We start from the raw sequence: 11,547 nt of genomic DNA, 5'->3' as shown, positions 1-11,547 counted from the left end.
CGCGATGAGATAGTCGTGTTGTGGCGGTGCTTTCGCGAGAACACTGCTCTCGCGCGAACACCACCAGCGTCTTGCACCAAGACTACAAAAGATAGACTGTGTGCAGATATTTTGGCATTGGGTCGTCGTGCGTCGTACGGACGGCGGACGGACGGGGGTTGTCGTCAATGCAGCTAGCAGAGAAAGCTAATGCTAGCGCGCATAGCCAAGATGTTGATGTCATTTTAGGTAGCTAGCTAACGATAAACAATGAGTAAATCAAGGCATTTGCTGGACCATGGATGCCATCTGTTTTTCTGCTGAACTATCGTGTTCAAATTAGACTCTCATACCAGCAAGAAAATAGATAGTGTGACGTTTGCTGAATACAGAGTGGTTCATGGTTACGGTGTGGTGGAAAACTTCACGAAAGAACGTTTATTTTGGCTGTCACTGGGCCGTCACTGTGCACTGTGGCGTAATAGCATACTGTTTAGTGTAGTGGTTTTCTCAATTTGATACTTGACAGTGACATGACATCGCGTCTACAATACACTAAACCTTCGTTCGGGCGGTAGCCACATTTTTGGTAAGTATAACCATCTAGCTAGTTCTCCACATGACTGTTTCATTGAAATAACAAATAATAACATTACAATAACATGACTAAAAATGTTTCGACCATCCATCAGCCGACCATGCATTGCTACATTACATTTGAAGATGATGATTGGTGCTGAATCTCACTTCTACTTCCTATGCCTACTTCTACTTGAATACTCGGTAGGGTCCATAATTTTATAATAAAGCGTATAAATAAATAGTGATAATTGAATCAACAAGCTGATCGTTTAAATTTTAATATAAATAATAATATTGATCGGAGTGTTAAAAAAAAATCTCCAAAAAATGAAAATGATATTAGGCACATGGCTTCTTTAAGCCTCTGTATTTTTTTTCCAGAATGCTCAGCAAAATATTCAGTCACATGATTTGATCATCATGAATTTTGAATTGAAATAGTGTTTGATGAAACTTTTTTGGTGGGCAAATATTTTTATATGGCCTCAACATTATGACATATTTTTGTACCTTGTAGAAATGCCTAAAATACCAAACTTTTTGCATTTACAAGTGCAAATATCCGGTGGAGCCTTACGTGTTTCGTAAAAAGGGGAGGAGTTACTGGGGCGCTGTACTCCTTTTTTCGAATTTCGACATTATCGGTCGTACCTAGTACGATAGAGAATGTCAAAATTTCTTAAAAAGGGGAGGAGTTACTGGGGCGCTGTACTCCTTTTTTCGAAATTTGACAATATCGGTCGTACCTAGTACGACAGAGAATGGCAAAATTTAGAAAAAAGGAGCTACGACCAATAATGTCAAAATTTTGAAAAAAGGAGTACAGGGCCCCAGTTACTGGGTCTAACCAATAACTACAACTGTAAACCTCATTACAATCAAGTAACTATTGTTATTTTGCTAACTTTTTGCAGATAGAATTTCCTACATTTTTTGCTGAGTGAGTGAAGAGTTCGTTTGCAGGAATCACAATGAATTCTTCTTTGATGAAGCCTCTTGCGGCTGGTTTGGCAATTCCAGGACTGTACATAATGTACAAATTCCACGAATACAGAGAAAAGGAAAGAAAACGAGAAAGGAGAAGATTTACAGACAAAGACCTGCAAACACTGAACCGCAAAATTGTAAGTATAGGCCTACTGGTTATTTTTAAAGCCAAGTTCATACTTCCTGCAAATGTGAATGTGATACAAATTTTGAAATGACAATGGTATTCTCAAAAACGGCCATGTGACGTCAAATTTGCTTTGCAAGTATGAACCAGGATTTACTACATGTCTCAGACTCATTCTTGTGTCGTCTCTATTACAGCATTTGGCAAGAGGACCTTGTCAACTTTTGATATGTCTCAACTTTTGATATGTCTACTGCTACAAACTAAATGTATGTGATCAATTAAATTAAAAACTTGCCAAAGTTTACACTTTCGAAATAACACGTTCACAGGCCTAGAGTTACATCTTTGATAGGGCAAGGCCATATTTATTGCAAGGGCACTTTAAATAAAAAATATTTAAATCTATGGGGAACTTTGAAGGGTCACCAAGGCCAAGACCAGTCGATGGAGGCCAAGGCCTCTGTTGTCTCTAATTAATTCCAGGCCTACATTAAGCGTGATGGGTTTTCTTATGGAACCCATTCAGATTGTTCATCTTACAGAGTGTTACTAACTTGATTATCAACAGATTGGTATGAATGAATTGTTACCAACGGATGAATAAATTGTTATCAAGCGTCCTTCATGAATTGAATTCCTCAATAGATTGTATGAAGGTCAAGGTTAGGATAACGGAGCAGGTGGTTTGAGATGAAGAAGTGAGAAATATCATTACTTAATATCAATCAACATAGACTCATTGCTCAACAATTAGATGAAAAAAAATTAGGTGAAATCGTCATGCAACCAATTGTAAAAACTCATTACGCTTAATGAAGAAAACAAATAAGTAATATACTTAGCAATACACATTATTTAATAACCCTGCATTTTTATGAATACAATTTTCAATTCCTTAACAAACATGTAATGCACGTTTTCCTGTTAAATCACTCAAATGTGTCAGTCATGAAATTTAAAATGGTTGGAAAAGCAAGTATTAACAATTGTGTGTTTTGTTGCTGATGGGAGAGATTGTTTGTTGTGTATTTTTGTCTGAGGTTTTTCTAATGTTTGTGCATTTTGTCTTTCACAGCAACAGCTTTTAAAAAAGTTAGAGAAGTATGAAGTGACTGAGCCGATATCTTCCAAAGATGAGGAGGTAAGATTACTTACGATCAATGAGGTCTCAATTATTCCAATGTTTGAATGCATTCTTAATCCCTATGACATAAACATTGTTTGAAGCTGACATTAATGGCACTGGACAATATTGGTAATTACTCAAAGTAATTGTTAGCATAAAAACTTACTTGGTAACAAGCGATTGAGAGCGGTCTTAGACTGTAGTTTAAGACCTGCCAGGGTTGTGGCCCTGCAAATTGCAACGCCACAACACTGTAAGGTATTAAACAAAGTTCCCCTGTTTAAGACTGAGAAGACTCTGTTAAAAAGTATAACAATTTCAAGATAAACTGTAATTACTTTGAATTTGAAATGTTCAATTCCTGTTACATCCCCGGGCTACTGTTTGTGAGGGGTCAGCTTGTTGGCAATGTTTAATGAGCGGGTATGCACACATAATAATAGATTTTACATTGAGTACTGGTACATATTGATTGCGAAACGCATAAATTAGCCTCTCTGCCAAGCTTAAGAAACCAACACGCAAAGTCTACGTGCCGAATTACCCAACCCATCTTAAACAGCTTTATAGCAACATGTACAAGTGTATCAGCCGTTTATTACCGGGTAAATATGGTCATGTGACAACCCTTTAACCAATAGGACTGCCTAAGCTATTTGGGGGACATTATTAATTAAATGTCAGTTTTTACGAACAGAGAAAATTAGACTGCCTAATGTGTACACAGTAAACATCATATTTTGCATGATGTACATACAATTGTAGCACAGTGTCAAATACTTTACTTATTTGTTTCTTCTTACACCTGACCTGTTTCTTCTCAAAATGAACCTACAATATTAATAAAACTGAAAAATATGGATTATTTCCCTTGAGCGTAATGTACACTCTTCTCCGACAATAGTGTTACATGTATATTGGCCAAGCTATTCGAGACTCATTTTGAATATGGTAGAATTCAATGATAGCTAAATCAGATAAGACTGGCTGAGTCCGTGAACATTGCAGAAAGTCAGGAACTCACTGCAATATCCCTTTAGGCTTCAAATGCCTTTTCTGTCAGTAAAACCTAAATCATGGATTAGCTGATGAGATAGCCTTGGATTGGAACACCCACGTCATCGCTGCATAGCCCATGGACACACAAATTGATTGAAGAGATGTCTGGTAATGCACTGTAAACAGACAGCAGTCAGTGGGTTATAATTTAGTGTTGGCCATGATAACCTTAGATAGGTGCAGGTGTTGATTTTAGCAGGTGTATAATATCCCCATCTGGAAGAGTGTTGAGCACATCAATTCATACAAAGTGTCAAAAAGGCTGACTCCTCTTGAATATTAAACAGGGTTTTAAACTTAACTCACAGAAGGTTATTTGTTGATATGATATTATTCTTGATGAAGAGCTCACTTCACTACTGTGGAGGAATTAAGGTTCTATCTAATACGACATAATTCCACAGTAAAACATGCTCACCAACTACAATTTGTTTCCAAACAAAGGGTTATCCTGTTTCCTTAAACACAGGTTTATGTACAGTGCACCTTTTATTGTAAATGTAATGTATTTTTATCTTTTCTTTTTTTAAGGTCATTTTGAAAAATAAAAAAAATAAAAAATAGAAAATAAACAAATAATATTTAAAATATTTCCAGTGCAGTAGTCCACCTATATATTGTTTTCTATTTGTAGATTTTGCATCTTTTTATGGCAAAAAAATGAACACAAAATAAATATGTATATTTAATATACTGGCCTATCTTCTGATTTTGAAGTGTATTTTGACTGTGTGCATTTCAGCCTGGCAAATGTTAAGCCCTTGGAGCGCTGTACACTAGAATGGCAAGTCCATCACATTATACTAGTCCTGATGGCAAACAGGCTGCTTAATTCAATTGAATCCAACCCAATTAAATGGATGTGTGAACAGCAAGCGTATTGGAAGCGCATTAATTACTGCATGGAGGAATACGTACGTACGTACATGTTGAGAGTGTTTGTTAGAATAGGCAATGGCAAGTGACTCACATACATGTAGTGTTTACCATCAGTACCCAATACGTGCACATTATCACAAAACAATTTTGTACACACTCCCTAAAGCACAAATTGACTTCTCTGAAATAAATTCAATTCAGTTAAATTAAATAAATGCCATTTACCTCGTACTGTTCAATTAGCATTGTAAACATCTAACATTCAGGTGGACCATGGTTTTGTCCTTTTTCAATAAACCAAAATTGAACAGTTTACAGTAATACAATTTTAAATTTGCATCGGGATAAAGAATACTAATTTATGCAAGTTGAACGGTTTGTCATCAATTATTGTTTTGTTTTGCTGTGCATTTGCTTGGTTTAAGCGCAATATTATTAAGTCTATGCCAAACTTTGAACATCATGCACTTTCTGAACTGAATACGTGAATATTAAATCACAGAAAAACACCATTGAATACGGCGGAGTATTGACAGCTGTGAAAACAATTGCTCTTTAAAAAGGGGTTGGCTACTTTTAGATTAACCCAGATTTACATTAAACAGTTTAAAGATAATGATGGTAGAAAGCTTTTCTAAAAATATTACTTGCTGAGGTTCTGTAGTTTTTCAGAAATGAGTAACACAACTTCACAAAAATAATTTTGTCTCAATGAGACCTTCCTCTATGGTGAGCCAAACAATTATTTTAGCATGACGGCAGATTTACGCAATTATCCTGAAAACATTTCTTGTGGTTTTCACCTTTTTTCCCTGAACTAAAACATCTACAGGTAAATTATATTACATCCTCATTCACAGTGAGTGAGGATTCATGTCATGGCCAATAACTTATTACGAAAATTATCAAAAACCATAAGAAATAAATTGCAATTCTGCATGCTGACATGTCTGAGGTTACACACATTTATTTTGAGATCGTTCAGAATTTGCTTTAGGTCGCAGAGTTGGGATCTCAATTTATGTAATGTTGAAAAATATTGATGAACAAATTAATAGTTCCATTTAGAGTGTTAATAATTAAAGTGTAATTCATCATTGTTTAAAAACCAATTCTGCTAAAAGTAAAACCTTGTTTTATTTTAAGTGCATCAATCTATCTTGATTATCAATGGTTTGCTTTGTTTACAGTATTTAACGGGTATATTACCCTATACAATGTACATTGATGATTATTACAGACTACAGACTTAAAGGCAGTGGACACTATTGGTAATTATGCAAAATAATTAATAGCACAAAACCTTACTTGGTAACGAGTAATGGGGAGAGGTTGGTAGTATAAAACATTGTGAGAAATGGCTCCCTCTGAAGTGGAGTAGTTTTCGAGAAAGAAGTAGTTTTCGAGATAGAAGTAATTTTCCACGAATTTGATTTTGAGACCTCAGGTTTAGAATTTGAGGTCCCGAAATCAAGCATCTGAAAGCACACAACTTTGTGTGACACGAGGGTGTTTTTTTTTCTTTCATAGTTATCTCGGAACTCCGACTACCAAACAAGGTCAAATTTTCACAGGTTGTTATTATATACATGTTGAGATACAACAAGACTGTTGAGATACAACAAGACTGGTCTACGATAATTACCAATTGTGTGCACTGGCTTTAATGTGTACAGTAGGCCTTCGGGTACCATACCTTGAAATTTAATTCATGTAGACAAACAAATAATCAATGCTAATAAAAAATAAATTCTGGCTTGAAAGTTTAACAGGTCACTTGAAATTTGAAGACATGCTCTGAGGACGTTTTGCCTGCTGCTACATGTAGCTCTTATAATCCTGAAGGGTGCGAGCTTACAGCTCATTGAAGTTTCATGGGAGCTCAGTCTAAAAAGAGCAAAATGGAGCACTATTTAAAACATTCATTTTGTGCTGCTTGTCACACACACACATACATGTACATGTTCCTGATTTGTGTACACAACTATAGAAAAGGGCTTTAGGCCTGGTCCCACTGCAGCGATAACGATAATGACGCAAAGAGAACACAATCTATTGGTTGAAGTGCTCCACGCAGAATACGCACCCGCTCATTCAACCAATAGAATGCGTTCTTTTTGCGTCATTATCGTTATCGTTCTCGTTATCGCTGCAGTGGGATCGGGCCTTTAGACAATCACCGAGTTTCGCTAACAATTTGACCCCCCTCACCCCCACTGTGAAACTGAGTCTGAAAATAATTACAGGAATAAAAAACGTACAAAACAGACAAGTTTCACTGATTTTCTTATATTACGCTTTTTAACAAAAAGGAATATTTATGAATATGAATGAAAGAGTAGTGACTTGTTCTTAAATGGCACTTTAAGATCTTGTAGGGTTGTGGCCTTGAGACAAAGGAATTTGGCTTTGGTTCAGTTTGGATATACAGTATTACATGGCCCAGACCCTGATGTTCTGAAACTGCCAGGTACAGACGTAGCCACCAATGAATTGAATCAGCCCATCCTATTGTCAAATATAAATGTACGATACTAATTTGTTGACTGTTTTTTTCATCAGTGTGTAGTGTGTATGAGCAGTCGGGCATCTATTTGTACCAAGCCATGTGGTCATCAAGTGATCTGCCGACGTTGTTTTGTCAAGACTATTCAGATGGCTGTCTCACAAAGATTATTACCTCTAAGATGTGTAGTATGTAGAGCTAAGGTAACTCAGCTTCAACAAACCACCTTTGCTACACACACTTCTTCTTAGAATGGGCTTCCTTTTCACAACTAGCAATGTACATTTATTTAAAACTTAACTTTATTGCACACTTAATCCAGATTTCCAGAGGAAAGCATATTTTATCTGTAAGTGTGGTAACTATTGACACACGTGGAGAAGTCTTTCATAACTTTTTCAAGGGTTTTCTGATCTGTTTAAAATGTGTACATTATGTACAGTGTATTTTGTAGAATATTGGAAGCTAGTGCTACAATAAAGAAGTAAATTATATCAATTAGGAATATATATTGCAAAGTAATGTACATGTATTGTACCACTATAATATTTAGAGGGGTCTTTCAAATAGTATGCAATCTGTTTCTTAAATGTCCGTGCTTTAAATGATATATTTGTTTTTTTATACTTGCGAATAAAATGTTCCTTTAATAACAACCTGGATATGCTGGAGTTAAAGGTACTGGACACTATTGGCCATTACTCAAAACAATTATTAGCATAAAACCTTACTTGGTAACGAACATTGGAGTGCTGTTGATAGTATAAAACATTGTGAGAAACAGCTCCCTCGGGAGTATCATAGTCTTTTAGAAAGAAGTAATTTATCAGTAAAATATTTGAATTGATTTCGAGCGCTAGGTCTCGAAATCAAATGACATGATTTAATAATCCATTCTTGATGTGTTTTATTGTCTTTTAGACATTGTTACATTGTTACATTGCTTCTGAGGTTGCATATATAACATCGAATTACAGACTTTTTGTTTTGTGTGACCCAAGAAATCTGACCAAATGAATCTAGTATGTGGGCGAATACTTACATGCACTGTACATTGAATAGAACTCTAAATGTATTTTTGAGGAAACTCATACATTATTATTGTAAGCAATAACTTTTCAAAAGGTGAGATTATCAAGTGGTTGCATTGACAACCAGAATTGTATCTAGTTTGTGAACCGCTGTATAGCTATTTTGTTTGTACATTGTAGTTAGTTTGCTGGCATTTCTATAAGTGTCCGGCCGATCAAGTCCGCTAACAGTAATTTAACGTGTACAATTAGGGATGAGACACTGCAGATATTGTGTTGGATTTCAGCAGACATTTTAACGATTGGTCCACTGTAGAGAGTTTGCCATTTCATTGCAGTCATTGTGTTAAAGCAGAGATTTTGGCCCTTGTTTTTATAGCACCGTGATGTACTCGCACATTTTACACGTTTTTAGTGTAAAACATCCTAGTACAATCATTTAGGATAACAATAATTCTTCCATGTTCAACAATTTTGCTATGCATACTTATTGATTGAAAAAGAGATTTAAATGAACTGTTAATAATAAACTATGTCTTGTTAAAGTGTAAATTTGTATTAAGTACAAGTTATTATTGCATTAAAGCACAGTATTTAGGTAGAATGGAAGTCTATATACACCTCCAAGACAAGTTAAAAGATTGTTAACCACTTTGCGTCAGATAAAGTGTGTACAGGGCCAATTATTCTAGGCTTGCCTCTGGGGGTGTTTTCATGGAGCCCACTAGTTCACCCTTACAAAGAGGGTAAGAAGGTTCTGGAAATAATGCTCTGAATGTCTCTGAAGTAAATTCAAAGCTGTCAATTTACTTACCAAAAAGCCCTTATAAAATGACCATTCAAGTCGCCCAAGTGCCAGTCACGGGTGATGGTCAAACAAGCAGTAGAACCAACGTACTGAGAACCACACAAATTGCAGCTAGGAGTTTTTTTCAGTCCATTTTCCACAGATAAATTACGCTTCAGATTCTCCCAAAATACTTGAGGCGAAGTCTGGTAGTATAATGAACAGTCTAAATGAAGCTTAAGTAAAGTTGTAAAGTCAAAGGTACACAGGAACAAAGAACTGTTGCATCAAAATACTATCCTCAAGGCAAGCAGTGAACTCACAAAACAAGATGGCATTGCTCAAAGGTCAACTGCTGTTGCATGGCACAAATGATATAAAAATGTACAAAATCAACTGCTGTTGCATGACTTGCTTTTAACAATATTAGTCACAACATGTACATCTGTTCAAAAGGCTGAAGCTATGTGATGCCCTGTGGGTGCCTATGCTCACATTTCTCACAAGACAAAATCAAATCCGGTCGGGTGCGTATCATGAGAACCTTTGTTTTTTTGTCTGCGTTAAGTCAGGGTTTGAATGTGGCAACAGTAAAAAAAAAATATATATTTCACAAAGCTCCCAAAATTCCCAACAATAGTACCATGCTGAGGCACAGACGTTGTTTTCGTAACACTGACACAAAGTGGTTAAAACAATTGGAACATGTTCAGCATTAGACACACACATTATTTACATTCAATTTCTTCTTTGAAGTTCATGCAACATAGTACATGAAGTTGTATTGCCTGAAGCCAGTGATTTTCAGATGGGATTACAGTAAATTTGCTTAGTAGTTTTAACATGTTTAATGGGGTAAGTTTATGGCAAGTATTTGTAATATCAAGATGTTTGCAAGAAGGTCAAGTAATACTCCTAAAGCAATTTCATGATTGTTTGTGTTTCATTGACAGTAGGATTCAGCAATCTGGTTTTATCATTTTGTTGAAATAAATGTCAAAGGTAATCTTATGGGACCTATCTTGACATTTTAGGTAAAAACAAACAGTTAAGGAAAACCCCAGAGTTCTAAGTAAAAGAGTCAAGTTATGGTCAATGGAGCATAATTAACCATGGAGTTTCTTCTGTTGAAGAGATGGTTTTCTTAAAGATCCATTTGTAGATCAGTTTTGTACTTTAATCAATTCAATAAGTGATCATGTATTGAATCATTTGAAATCACAACATCCATTGTTTATTTAGATGTGATTGCCATATAGCATCATTGTAAACATCAATAGTGTCAAGATTTACTATATCTGTAAGAGCCCTTTTTGATATACATAGTTTATGTACAGGGCTGTTTTTGTTTTTAAATAAAAGTCAATTAACTTCCAAGACAGGTTAATTTGTTAACTGTACTTTGATTCCGAGTCTGACTAAGTGTTTGCTGCCTTCTTTGGGTTTATATAATATCATGGGATGAATTTGAATAGCCATCATGATTGGGAAACAACACTTTGTAAGTACATTGTAGCATTCCTTAATTCACCATTACACAGACCCATCCCATGAAATATGCATACTATGTACGTTCACGCATGGGAACAGACCCTATTGATTAGCAGCTGTACAGATAAGCAGTTAGGAGACGCACAATCGCACAGACAAAACAGCGCAATGTTCCCTCATATTGCAAACCAAAATGTTAGTGATCCCAACCATAGTGATCCCGACCATGGTGATCCTGACCATGGTGATCCCGACCATGGTGATCCCGACCATGGTGATCCCGACCATGGTGATCCCGACCATGGTGATCCCGACCATGGTGATCCCGACCATGGTGATCCCGACCATGGTGATCTCAACCATGGTGATCCCGACCATGGTGATCCCGACCATGGTGATCCCGACCATGGTGATCCCGACCATGGTGATCCCGACCATGGTGATCCCGACCATGGTGATCCCGACCATGGTGATCCCGACCATGGTGATCCCGACCATGGTGATCCCGACCATGGTGATCCCGACCATGGTGATCCCGACCATGGTGATCCCGACCATGGTGATCCCGACCATGGTGATCTCGACCATGGTGATCCTGACCATGGTGATCCGGACCATGGTGATCCTGACCATGGTGATCCCGACCATGGTGATCCCGACCATGGTTATCCCGACCATGGTGATCCTGACCATGGTGATCCCGACCATGGTGATCCCGACCATGGTGATCCCGACCATGGTGATCCCGACCATGGTGATCCCGACCATGATGATCCTGACCATGGTGATCCCGACCATGGTGATCCCGACCATGATGATCTCGACCATGGTGATCCCGACCATGGTGATCCCGACCATAGTGATCCTGACCATGGTGATCCCGACCATGGTGATCCCGACCATGGTGATCCCGACCATGGTGATCCCGACCATGGTGATCCCGACCATGGTGATCCTGACCATGGTGATCCCGACCATGGTGATCCCAAC

At 37.2% G+C, this 11,547-nt stretch overlaps 1 protein-coding gene across 1 annotated transcript; it reads left to right on the top strand.

Annotated features, from left to right (window-relative positions):
• The first annotated feature begins 137 nt into the window (after positions 1 to 137).
• LOC139949003 (uncharacterized) lies at positions 138 to 10,710 on the top strand. The gene is made up of 4 exons (XM_071947391.1): positions 138 to 568; positions 1,476 to 1,685; positions 2,754 to 2,819; positions 7,305 to 10,710. The coding sequence occupies exons 2-4, from the start codon at positions 1,533 to 1,535 to the stop codon at positions 7,497 to 7,499; spliced, it is 414 nt and encodes a 137-aa protein (XP_071803492.1). The 5' UTR covers positions 138 to 568; positions 1,476 to 1,532; the 3' UTR covers positions 7,500 to 10,710.
• The last annotated feature ends 837 nt before the right edge of the window (positions 10,711 to 11,547 follow it).

This window comes from Asterias amurensis, chromosome 16, assembly GCF_032118995.1.
Source record: "Asterias amurensis chromosome 16, ASM3211899v1".
In the NCBI taxonomy this organism is placed as follows: domain Eukaryota; kingdom Metazoa; phylum Echinodermata; class Asteroidea; order Forcipulatida; family Asteriidae; genus Asterias; species Asterias amurensis.
The sequence above is the reverse complement of the archived record's forward strand: the minus strand, read 5'-3'. Positions and strand labels throughout refer to the sequence as shown.

What these genes read in the sequence shown, in the direction of transcription:
- LOC139949003 (XM_071947391.1), top strand. Translation starts at nt 1,533, where the DNA reads ATGAATTCTTCTTTGATGAAGCCTCTTGCGGCTGGTTTGGCAATTCCA. An exon ending in AAACACTGAACCGCAAAATT is followed by an intron (nt 1,686 to 2,753) that starts GTAAGTATAGGC and finishes TGTCTTTCACAG; the next exon opens with CAACAGCTTTTAAAAAAGTT. An exon ending in TATCTTCCAAAGATGAGGAG is followed by an intron (nt 2,820 to 7,304) that starts GTAAGATTACTT and finishes TTTTTTCATCAG; the next exon opens with TGTGTAGTGTGTATGAGCAG.